General features: G+C 45.1%; 1 protein-coding gene and 1 long non-coding RNA gene across 3 annotated transcripts in view; one reads left to right on the top strand and one right to left on the bottom strand.

Annotated features, from left to right (window-relative positions):
• The window catches only part of ANO2 (anoctamin 2), a 290,583-nt gene that overhangs the window by 145,902 nt on the left and 131,849 nt on the right, over positions 1 to 12,832 (top strand). For both annotated transcript variants that reach the window (XM_073222870.1, XM_073222869.1), the window contains exons 11-12: positions 1,655 to 1,737; positions 7,617 to 7,727. In XM_073222870.1, coding sequence (XP_073078971.1) covers positions 1,655 to 1,737; positions 7,617 to 7,727 — 194 coding nt within the window. The remainder of the gene's footprint in view (positions 1 to 1,654; positions 1,738 to 7,616; positions 7,728 to 12,832) is intronic.
• LOC140846476 (uncharacterized) lies at positions 883 to 5,641 on the bottom strand. Its single transcript, XR_012125598.1, has 3 exons — positions 5,482 to 5,641; positions 1,792 to 1,993; positions 883 to 1,027 (listed from the first exon to the last, which is right to left on the bottom strand). It is a non-coding gene; the product is annotated as an uncharacterized lncRNA (long non-coding RNA).

Raw genomic sequence — 12,832 nt, forward strand, 5'->3', positions numbered from 1 at the left:
GTGGCAGCTAATAGTCTAGCAGGGTGTGCAGTGAAGGGTGCCCAGGCTCTTACCCAGGGTTGCGTTGGGCTGTAGGGGTGGCCTCAGGGGGTGTCACATCTCTCCCTGCTCCAGGGCATCAGACCCTAAGGGCAGCAGGAGTGTGGAGGTGGCAGGGTGCCTGTGAGCCTTGTCCTATGGAAGAGGTGGGGTTTGAGCTGGTCAGGAAAGGACGAGGGTAGACATTGGAGGGCAGCATGGACAGATGGATAGTTTGCACACGTTGGGGATGAGGAGGACAGCAAGGAGATGACCTCGGCAGGTGATGCAGGCGTAAGGTGTGTGCTGACAAATGGTGGGAAGAGATTCAGACAGAGGGGTCAGTCCAGCAAGAGCTTAGACAATAGGGAGCCACTGAAAGTTAAGGCAGGAGGGTGCTGACACCCTCCCTCCCACCCCTCTCCACACTGAAATGCTATTGTTTTTCAAGACTCAGCTCAGATGCCTTTTTTGGCAGCTAGCCCTCTCTATTCTGCAGGCCCACAGCCTTTTATCTGTGTCATTCCTAAGGCCCTTATCATGCTGTGCCTTTGTAGTTATTCACAATCTCTTCTCATAGACTGCAAACAGCTTGAGAGTGAGGTCCACCTCGGATTCCCCTCATCTCCCTTACAATGTCTAGAACATGCTTTGTATGTCGTCAATACCTTAGTCAGGCCTCGTGGATTGTGCAGGATTAGAAATTCAGTCAAGTTTGCTCAAAGAACAAGGGAAGGCAAGAGGCATGCCCCTGGATGCAGGGGGCGCAGTGTGGCCGGGCGTCTGGGGAGTGGAGCTGAAGGAGCTCTCAGGAACCATAGCCCGTCCTCCTTCCAGGTTGCATGGTCTGCCCAAGTCTGTCTCTGAGTTTCCATTTTCAAAAGAGAGAATCCGACTGGTCCATCAGCAGGCTCCGGGTTAGGTGTTCAGTGCTGGTCTAACGGGCCGTGGCTGTGGTGCAGAGGGAGTTGGTTCTTTCCGGAGCAGGTTGGGCTGGCCCTTCAAGGGGCTGTGGGTAGAATGGGAAAACTGGCTGAGGCGAAGGTACCACTGGCATTCAACACTGTGCTAGACAAATCCAAGAGTGAGTAAGTGTCGTTTAAGGGTGATTATCGGCTATGCATAGGGTGTGGGAAGGCTGAGACTCTGGAGTCAGGTAGAGCTTTTAGGAGACCATTCCGTAACCTCAGAATGAGATGATTAGGGCCAGAGAAGGGAAGTAGTGCTGGGGACAGAAAGATGGAGAAAGATGGACAGAAAGGTTTCTCAAAAGGTGCAGGAAGAAACCATGTGTGTAGGGAAGATGAGGTTTGTCAAAGAGACCCCAACCCTTCCTTCATCCTTCCATCCTTCCTTTATTTCTTGGGATCAGTGCTTACCCTCTCCTCATAACCTAGAAGTGAGAAAAAGTGTGTGTGTGTTTGTGTGTCTCCTTTAATATATATCCACTGGGCTCTCAAGGATGTGGAATATTTTGATGAGTTTCAGCTAGAAAGTAGGAAGAAGGGAATAAATGCCTTTAAAAAAGCCCCTAAATTTGAAATCTGTAAGTTTATCCTCCACCACCATTAGTGGACCCAAAGGGTCCTCAAAATCCTTTCTTCAAAATTAATAGGACTTTTTCTTTCTTTTAAAGCTACCATGTTTCTCGAAAACTGGAAGAGATTACAGATGCGACTGGGCTACTTCTGGGACCTGACTGGTATAGAAGAGGAAGAAGTGAGTTCTCCAGCATCCTTCTCTGTCTCTGCTTTGACTCTGGAAATAGATTACCTTGAGTGGAAAAACCACTTCCATTTGCGGTCACTATCAGCCAGTCCCCGGCTGAGTCTCATGGTGGCTGTTTTCCTCGTTTGGCTCTGTGGGCTGAGCCATGGTGGAGATGCTCTGAAGCCAAGGGTTCAAAATCGTTGCTCTTCTCTTGCGCTGTAAGACCTTGGACCTGATGCACAGCCAGATGTCCTCATGACCCTCTCTGGGAAAAAAAGATGGCCTTGAGATTTACGTCACCACTCTACTTCACCTCTCACTGGTGCTAGTGGGCATGAAGCCAGAGAATAAGAACCCTTCCCATGTGACCCAGAGCATGAGTTTGCCAGAATGCCTGTGAGCCTGCTGGGGGTCCACGGAGGGGCGTGGGTCTAGATGCCGGAGGCCTTTGATGCCTATGGAAGAAGAAGGAGCCACTAAACTATCACAGGACAGCATGTGAGAAACTGAGCCAAGGGAAGATGGTAGGGGCTCTTTTTTTAGGGTCTAGTTTTAGGGACAGATGACGTTTAAAGGGTGGTTTTTTGAGAACGAGGGCCCCAGTCTTGATGCTGCAAGTTGATGTTGAGTTGTATGCATGTGATTTCTCAGTTATCTGTTCTCTCGGGCTGCCCTGACTGAACAGCAAAAGTGAACTTGGATAGGTGCTCCCAATATTGTGGACATTGTCTACGAGGCGCTGGGGACAGTGTATAGAGGACCAGGATGCACTTCCAGTGCCCTGAGCCCCCACTTGCAAGGGCTGGTCACAAGTGTTATGGTAGCTGCACCAAATGCAGAACTTTCCTGTTCTTTCCTATAGTAACTGATGTGCCTCACCTCACAGGCCTTGGGACTGTGGCTTTGTGTCCCTGATGTTTTATGACCAGGCGAGTGAAATCCACAATTTAGTTTTGTTCTCAAGCCTGTGTGGTTCCTGTGTTGGTGGTGTGGTCATCATTTCTTCTCATAGTGCCCTAATTATTAGCTTGCCTTTAAGCATATGGGCATTCCATTGCCAGGTAAGGAGGGCATTTTCCATTACCAGGTACTGAGTACCTGTGCTCACTCTGTTCTAGTCCTGTGCATTAAATGAATGCCTGGAGACTAATAGCATCACGGATTCTGTGGCAAATGAGAGGCTGTACATATGGACTCTGCCTTCAGGGAGGATACAAATTCTATTGAAAGAGAAGCAACAGAGAGTAATAAAGGCAATTGCATTTCTCAGGGAAAAGTGCCCAAACAAGTGTTTCCACTAGAAAGAGCTGTAGAAGTTGACTGTGTGGGTGATCTGGTTGGGACAACTTCGTCCTGTTCGTTCTGTCTGATTCAGCTGAGGGGGTGAGAGAGGGAGAGAGAGAGAGGGAAGAGAATATTGAGGCTGGGTATCGGGAGGTGGGTGGTGGTGCAGCTCCTAGTCTCCTAATGCCAGAGACAAGCCAAGTTGTCTGCTAAGTAGAGTTGAGGAAGCCAGCAAGTCTCTCTCTTAGAGAATAAGTATAAACACACACACACACAGAAAGGCATAGTTATGACTCAATGCCCTTGAAACTTCAGACAAGTCTGTGTGAGGTGTGCAAGCCCAGAGCCAGGCAGGGTCAAGAGGAAGGGAGCACAGCCTTGTCTTTCCCTTGAATGTATTTATATTTTGGAACTAGAAAACTAAACACACTTAAAATTCAGTACAATCTGAACATACACATTAAGCACCAACTATGTTCCAGGTTTTGGTGTGAAACACGAAGCTGCCTCAGGCATGGTCTCTGAGCATCTCCAAAGGGCTACATTTGGCTCGGGGACTGTCTGGCCTCTAAATATTGAATATACAGTGGTGAGTATGTCAGAGAAATTCCTTCTGGCTGATGTAGGAAGAAGAAATCCTTTTTTTTTCTTTTTCAAATCAAAGTTTTGAAAACTGGTCAGATTTTAATGGGCCACAAAGGGAAGGAAGGGTACCCACAGCAGGAAGCAGCAAGCAGAAGCCTTCATCTGGGGAGGCTAGGAGTGTGGATCAAAAACTGAGAGACGTCTGGAAAGACTAGTTAGCTGCAGGGAACAGGGGCTGGGATGCAGTGGGGGACACAGCCACAAGCATGGGCTGGCAGCTGGATCAGGGAGGGGACTGAGTGCTGGTCTGTACGGGTCATGGGAAAGCATGGAGCGCAGGATAAGAAGGTATCTGTGACCTGTACACGTGTCCTGGGACTTATGTGGACTGTTGTGAGCAGGTCTGACCCATATTCAAGTGAGTGGCAAGCGGACACTGCTTGGGCATTAGGGAGAGGGAGGGACAGGTCCTTGAAGTCCATGATGGGAAGTTTTTCTGTTTAACCAGACACTGTCTCTGGGTATCAGGAATACCTCCACAGCCACACTCCACAGCTGTCTGCAAGCCTAGGGCAGCATTCTTCCTGTGGTCTTCTCTGGCAAACCCTTACCACCCAGGGTGAAGGAGATGCTCACACAGAGACCAAAGCCCATTCACCCTCTGTCCCTCCACCTGGGGTGCCCCTACCATGTGGGACACAAGCAGGTGGCTGCAGTCAGCAAGAAGTGAAGAACACGGGGCTGCTTTCTTACCAGGGCAGGGAAGGAAGTGAATAACCAAACCCAAGAGCCTGGGTCCTAGGCAGTGCAGCCCCTGCCTGCAGGCCTCCCTGTGGAACCAGCTGGGATGCCTCCCAGGGATGGAAAGACTCCTTTGGGTCCTGTTTGTGCTTAAGGAAGGGAGGCCTGCCAGACTTTGAATCTTTTGCTCTGAAGCGGGTAATCTTCAGCTCAGCGGGGCTCTCTTATCTCATTCGCTTTTGCCGTCAGGCCCCAGGTATTCCTCGGACCACTTAGAGACGTGACCTTATCTGAATAGGTGTCCTCTCCTCCATTTCTTTCCCTTTCCCTTCCATCACAGCAAGCTTTAGATATCCGTCATGGCTTCCATCATGTAGGAAAGAAAATTCTCAGCCCTCCTACCTGACCCCAGCCTGTGCCTCCGTCCCCCTTGCTCAGGGCTTCTAGCCACAAGGGTCCTTACTGTCTCCACAAGCCCACCCCAGTCTCTGCACTGGCTGTTCCCTCCGCTTCTGATGCCCCAGTTTCCCTGGGTGCTCTCCTGTCTTGGCTTTTCCATCCCAGCTGGAACGTCACCCTCCTTGGATCGGCCTTTCCGGAATCCCCAATCGGAAGCAGCCATCCTGACTGACTCCTTGTATTGCTCTTATCCCCGTCTGCTGGTTTCTTATCTGTGTGTTTGCTTGCTTACTGTCACCTCCCTCCACTTGAAGATAAGCTCCATGGGGACCTTGGATGGTAGCCCAGAGCCTGGAAAGGAGCTGAGAGCCCAGCAGGAGCCTGATATGTCCGTGGAAGACAGCTGTGGAATGTATCTCTGGATTCACCTCCTTAGATCATGAAGGCTGAGCCTGAGCCAGCCTGGGCCCTTCCTTCAGGGCCTCCTCCTCCTGGAGGAGACCAACCAGGTGGAAATAGCTTTGGGAAATATTTCCTAGAGTCTTGTGGGGGGTGGTTATGCATTTGTGATGATTTGGCAGCAGGCTACCCCTCTAGAGAGGCCATGATTGGGGAACATCGGTGAGGATGACCCACCACGGCTGGATGTGTTGGAGCAGCCCTGACGGGGTCTAGATCCTGCATTAGCCAGGAGCTCAGCTGTCCAGCTCCCTGCCTTTCAGGAATTCTGTGACCTCACCCGACCTTGGCTGTAAACCGGGAGATCCTCATCTGACCTGCTTCATCTGGAATGTGAGCAGCCTAAGATTCTGCTTTGACAGCCTTGGACTCCTGTCCATGCGCAAAGAATACTCGACTTGTTCTAAACAGATGAGGGGTTTCTGAACCAGGGCCCAGTATGGGGCGAGGTGGGCCACAGCCGCTACTAGAGGGTTGTGAGGTCACGTCCCTATGTGATGTCACAGCGTGGCTTGGGCAAGTCAGGGGCAGGTCAGGAGCATGCCCCCAGTCAGCAGGGAAGGGTCCTCAGCCCCTTGGCAGGATGAGAGTGTAGAAGCAACTCTAGCTGGAAGGGGTTTAGAATCCACATTATGGTTGCCACCAGAACAACACCACTATCATTTTTAATTAAAAACTTCCGTGGGAATAATGTACGAGTGAAGCCAGAAGCCCTTATTCCTTCCATAGGAATAATGTAGAAGGAAAGCAACCAACAGAGGCCATGGATGAAAACTTCATACCACAGTTTTCCTGTAGGATGTTAATTGTTGGAGATAAAAGGAGTTTTGTGGGATACGGTGGGTTTAAGAAAATTAGGCAAGTGTCTTTATAGTAGAACTTTGAGGAGCTTTGAATATGCCCACTGGGACTCTCAGGTGATACATTATGTGGTATTTTCTAATCTCTTAGACCCTGGAATCCTTTTGTAGCTAAAATGCTCTTGACACACACATTATAAAATGCTGTTTTGGAGAATGAATGAAGGTGAGAGACAGAATCAAGTGTACTTCACAAGCATCTAGAGATTTCTGTGTGCTTTGCATGGCAGCAAATACAAAATAATACAGACCAGGTAGCAAATCCTTATATTAGGGTAAAAAAAGACTCTTACATGCAAATAGCTAGGAAATAATAAAAGAAAAATATGTAATTCAGAACTGTGTGTAGTATGAGCTATAAAACTCTACGATGTCCAAGAGGGAGGAGACCCCACCAGGTCTGAAGCAGCAGTCAGAGGCCTCCTGAAAGGGATGGGACTGGTGCATCCTTGGAGAGTGGGCAATAATGGGGAGCCTTAAAAACACTTGAATAACATCAGCTGTTGTAGTGAGTATGTTTATTAGGCATATGCATGGTTTTCCTGCTCCAACATAATGGCATGTCTGGGAAAGCCAAAGACAGGACAGGAGCCTAGCTTGTTGGCTGTGGAATCTCTTGATGCATAAGCAGTGATAAGGAAACGTGTGTTCTCTGGGTCCACTGTGAGCCAGCACCTGAATGCCTGCCTAGGATTATTGGTAAATGATGCAGGAACATGAAGTCCTCACACCTGTAGATATTGGTCCTTGGACACTGCAGGGGAGACCTGCCAGTGAGGCCAGGTGTACACTGTTAAGTTCTCTTTGAAATCAGTTGTGCATCTTCCTGCTGCAGCATCTGCACTGGTTTGACCACGGTCTTCCTGATTCGGTGGGTGCTCTTTCCCATGCCTGGTGACTCACCATTCAGGTCTGCACTGCTGAATGGCTCGGTGAGGTCTCTTGAGCACTGGTGTACTTGCCAATGAGTTACTCACCTAGTCTGTACAGGAAACAGGCCCAGGCAAGTGAGTTTTAAGATTCCCTATGGCCACTGTTAACTTTGATGTTTTTTGGCTGCCATATTAGCTTGCAGAATAATGGAGCAGGCAAGAAGTTTTGTCATTGCCCTGAACTCCCAGCTGTGGGACACATCTGGTTCTCCAGCTGGGATTTGGCTCCCTGAAACTTAAAGTCTGAGGTATGAGAATGATTGGGGGGATGACGAGTTGCATCCCTCTGCCTTTTGTCGAACTGCTTTGCAAAGCATGTGGCTTCTCTTTGTATCACCTACCCAGTTAACCTTTCCTCTCTCCTTTCTCAACACTGGTGCCATCTCCAGGAACATGCCCAGGTTTGGTTTTCAGTGTGGTAACCACTGTGTGTCTCCTCTCTCTCCCCCCACATAGTGTTCCTGGTCTAGACTTCTTGTGACTGTGTGTGTGGTGTGGCGGTTCATGTCCAATAGCATCTGACCCCAAGTCCTGACTTTAGTGTACTTGTGGTGTCTGGTTATGACCCCCAGGCCAATGTCACTCTTCTGCCCATTTACTAACCACTCTTTTGACTCCTGGGTTTCAGGAACACTCCCGGCCTGAGTATGAGACCAAAGTCCGAGAGAAACTGCTAAAGGAGAGCGACAAGTCGGTCGTCCAGAAATTGGGAGCCAGTGTGATGGAGAATGAGGAAGAGGTGAGATGCTGGCGCCTGTTGCTTGGTGCCCTCTTTATTTCTTCAGATCCTGTTGTTTCATTTGGAATGGCCTTGTGGATGGAGACTTGGTCATGAGGAAGGGCTCACGGGGAGGGGACAGAATGCAATGACTGCGTGACATCTCTCGTCGTTTGTAGTCAGAGCTCTTGGGCAGAAGGCTTTTGTCCTGACTTGATTTACCTCTCTTTCCCAGGTGATAGTGTCTGGACAAAATGCAGAGCAGGTTGGAGATGAAAGAAACAGTTTCAGGCCTTGTTCCCCCAGACTCCATCACCTAAATATCAAATAACAATAACTACCATCATATCAACCAGCACGATGGCAGCTGACCCTTACCAAACACTTTCTCTGGGCTAGACACTGTGCTAAGTGCATTCCATTATTTTATTCTCACGGTAAATTTATGAGGCTGGCACTATGGGCATGTAAATTAAAATAAATGAAAGAAGTTGTGTCCATAGGTGACGTTGTTTGCCATAGGTCAGCCGGCCAGTAAATGGTAGGTGGATCTGGGATTCCAACCCAGGTCAGTTCGTATCTGACGGTCTGTGCATCTAACCATTACCTGATGCAGCCTTTCAAGTGCAACAGAGATGTCAAAAGATAAAGCAAGAAATGGCTCTTAGGGTGGCAGAGGCAAAATCATGCCTGTATTTCCTTGAGCTACTCATGCAAGGTTCCTTACAGTTCATTTTATCTTGGTGGGCTTCCACAAGTAGCAATGTGATGGACAACATGTCTACTGAGTCATATTTCTGATTTTTATGGTGGCCTTCAGGCATTGAAACAGAGCTTCAGAATCTGTGCTGTGAATTGTAAATACTCCTAATGTGTGCGAGGTGGGGGTGCTGTAGGGAGGCCTTCTTTTTGGTCATGCCTGTCTCCTCTGAGTGCCACCCTTCGATGTAATCAAGAGTATGTGTGTGTATCTTTCCTAATCTGGTTCCTGCAAAAATTCAACAAGATTGAAAATCTGTTGTTTTTACATGTGTCTTTTCTCCAGTCAGATTTGAATTCAAATTTCATTTAATTTTACATTCTTTAAGTTGGAACCATTCATGTTAACATGCAAATTTATTCAAGCACCAAAACAGAAGAATGTGGTGTATTTGAGCACAGAATACAAGACCTTTTTTTTAAAAAAATAAAAGAAAATAGAACTTAAATAGAAGAGAAAGAGGGAGGCCCTCTGAGTTATTTATTTTTTTTCCTAGATGAAAAGTCAGTCTGAGACTGTCAATTATTTGGGGAAATAATGAATTCATTCTCAGGAAAGACTAATCATCACCGCCACCCTGACCAGAAAGCAAGCTTTCTGTGTTCTGTCAGCTTCAGCAACTCCATGCAACCTTCTTTCTCCACCCCAGAGCAATATACAATGGATAATTTTATGGAAATCACATGTAACTTTTATTGACTCATTTAATTTTAATTCCATAGACGGGAATGCCAAGGAGCTGGAATTGCGTACATTGAGGCTGTGGTTCTAATATAAACATTGCTTGGATATATATGCATGATAGGTCAAATAACTTTCAGGAACCATGAATAATTGAAAAACATCTGAATGCATTATGAATGATACATATGTTTATGTTTTAGCATTCAACATCTATTTCCATTACACTGTGGAGAAAGCAAAGCTCAAAGCATCTAATGTTTACGGGCACTGGGTAGGGAAAATGACCTTCCCAAATGAGCAGTGTATGAATAAAAGGGCCCGGGATTTGACTGTCAGCACCCTTGTTGTGTTCCTTCAGTTCTGTTAATATTGTAAATACTTCTGTTCTTGCTGTAAATCTAGGTGAAGATGGGAGATGAAGGGCAGAGCACGTGTTGCTGTCTAATAGGAGGGGTGTTGTTTTTGCGTATGGCAAGAGTTAAGGTCAGTACTACTGCATACCATGGCTCTGGAGGTACCTGTGTGTGTGCAGTATTTATGAAGGGCACCTTCCTTTGGGGCCTAGACAGGGACTGAGGATCAAATTCTAGCTGGTGGTCTTGGATATGCTTCTTTCCTCCCGGAGGATCACCTTGTCTCGGCCTCCCTTGTAACCCTGAGAATGCTGATCCCCACCTCCCTTTACTTTCCTTCCTTGTGAGTGATTAAAAGCTCCCATTTACTGAGGCCTGGAGAGGTACAGGAACTTGCCAAAGACCACATAGTTTGTTGTGGGGTTGCTGGTAAATGGACTCAATTCTGCTGATCCCCAAGGCCCATTGCTTTTTTTTTTTTTATCAAGTCCATTTTAAGAAACATCTTTATTGAGATTTAATTCTCAGACCATCAAATTCACCATTTAAAATGTACAAGTAAATGGTTTTTAGTATATTCACAGATTTGTGCAGCCATCCCCACAATCTAAGTTTAAGATATTTCTATCTCACCCAAAAAAAAACACCATGCCCAATAGTTACCAAGACCTGGGAAACAACTAATCTATTTTCTCATTCTATAGATTTGCCTATTCTGGACTTTCATGTAAATGGAATCATGCAAAATTGATATTTAGTGTGTTTTGCTTAGCAGAATATTTTCATGATCCATCCATGTTGTAGCTGTATCAGTTCTTCCTTCTTTTTTATTGCCCAATAATATTCCATATTTTGGATATACCTCATTTTATATATATATATATTCATCAGATGATGGATATTTTGGTGGCTTTATTTTTTGGCTATTATGAATAGTGCAGCTATGAATATTTGTTTATAAGTTTTTGTGTGGATGTTAATGTTTTTATGTCTCTTAGATATATATGTAGGAGTGGAATTACTGGGTCATATGGTAACTCTATACTTAACATTTTGAAGAACTGCCATACTGTTTTCAAAGTGACTGCACCATTTTACATTCTCAGCAGTAATGTATGAGGGCTCCCATTTTCTCCACATCCTCACCAACACTTGTTATATGCCATTTTTATTAAATCCATCCTAGTTGTGTGAAATGATATATCATTGTGGGTTCATGAGCATTTCCCTACTGACTGATGATGTGGAACATCTTTTCATGTGCTTGTTGCCATTTGTATGTCTTCTTTGGAAATACGTCCCTTCAAATCCTGTGCCCATTTAAAAAATTGGGTAATTGTCTTTTTAAAATTGTGTTGTAAGAGTTATTGACATAATCTGGATGCGAGTCCCTGATTAGATAAAAGGATTTACAAATATTTCTCCCATTCTCTGAATTCTTTTTACTATGGATGGCAACTTGAACCACAAAAGTTTTTTGAGGTAGTTCAGTTTTTCCTTTTTTCAGGTATGCTTTTGTGTTTTATTTCTAAGAAAACATTGCCCAGTCCAACATCATAGAGCTATACTCCCAGGTTTTCCTTGAAGAGTTTTGTAGTGTTAGCTCTTATATTTAGGTCTGTGATAGATTTTTAGTTAATCTTTGTGTATGATGGAAGTAAGGTGCCCACATTCTTTCTTTCTTTTTTTGTATGTGGATATTCAGTTATCCCAGCACTGTTTATTGAAAAGGCTATTTTCCCCATTGAATTATCCTGACAACCTCATCCAAAAATCAGTTTACCAAAAATGTAAGAGTTCATTGCTAGCCACTCAATACTATTCCATTAACCTGTATGTCTGTCCTATGCCATGATTGCATTGTCTTGATTGCTACTTCTCTGTAGTAAGTTTTGAAATTGAGAATGTGACTCCGACTTTGTGCTTCTTTTTCAAAATTATTTTGGTAATTCTGGGTGCCTTGCATTTCCCAGTGAATTTTATCACCAGCTTGTGAATTTCTGCAAAAAACACAAACTGGGGTTTCTGATAGGAACTGAGTTGAATTTGTAGATTAATTCAGGAGATATTATCATCTTAACAATATGAAGTCTTCTAATCTGTGAACATGGTATAGCTTTCCATTTATTTAGATTTTCTTTAATTTGTCTTAACATTTTGTACTTTCAGTGTACAAGTCTTGCACATCTTTTTAAAGTTTGTGTATAATCATTTTATTCTTTTTAATGTTATTGCAAATTTGTTTTCTTTCAGTTTTGAATTGCTCATTGCTAGCGTATAGAAATATAATTGATTTTGTATGCCACAACTTTGCTGAACTCGTGTTAATTCTAATAGTTTTTAGTGGACTCCTTCAGGTTTTCTATTTATGAGATTATGTCATATATAAATAGAGATAATTTTACCTTTTCTTTCCTGATCTGGATGCATTTTAGCCTTCCCACCCCACCACAATTGCCCTGACTAGAATTTCTTGTACAATGTTGAATAGAAGTGATCAGAAAGGACTTCCTTGTCTTGTTTTTGATCTTAGGAGAAAAAAAATTAATCTTTCATCATTAAATATGATGTTAGCTCTGGCCCATTCCTTTTTAACTCTCTTCATAAGGCTTCCCAGAGGACAAGTCACATCACCTCAACATGATGCTGATCTGAAATAGAATGTCTGTACTGTAATACAGTGGTAACTGCACGTCCACGCTGGGAAGGGGCAGTGTGGTAAGGCCCAGAGGCTGGCAGGCCCAGGGTGTTCTCACCGGGTAGCTGAGCCCTTCTCTGCATGTCCTCTGCCTTAGCTGTCACATGGGGAGAGTGGCTTACAGCCTCTGCAGTTCTGGGAGTCAGGTGATTTTCTTTGCTAATGTGAGAGATGATGTTGGTCATTAGCCCGTAACTTCAAAGGATTGACTGCCTCTTGATGGTGTTAATTTGGCTATTCTTGTATCTACTCTCCTGATTTTCAAGGGTGTGGGCTCATTAAGGATGGTAATGATAAAACTATAAGTAGTATTTATGGAGTGCTCACTTGTCAAGTGCAAGGCTTTCCAAGTTTCATTTCAGTTAAGTTTCAAAACCATTATTATGCCTAACTTATCCATGAGGAAACTGAGGCTTAGAGAAATAAGCAACCTGCCCAATGCCAATGTGTGGCAGAGCCAGAGAGTGAGCCAGGTGGTCTGACCAAGGGTGAGGCTCTTGACTGCTGTGCTCCTCCATCTCTCAAATGTTTTTTTCCCAACAGATCCTCAGATGCTCCTAACATGTCATGCTTAGTTCTTCTTTTCTTCCACAAAATGCAGGAAGGACTGTGTATTCATTAGAAAGGTGGG

This window comes from Manis javanica, chromosome 15 (assembly GCF_040802235.1).
Source record: "Manis javanica isolate MJ-LG chromosome 15, MJ_LKY, whole genome shotgun sequence".
NCBI lineage: Eukaryota > Metazoa > Chordata > Mammalia > Pholidota > Manidae > Manis > Manis javanica.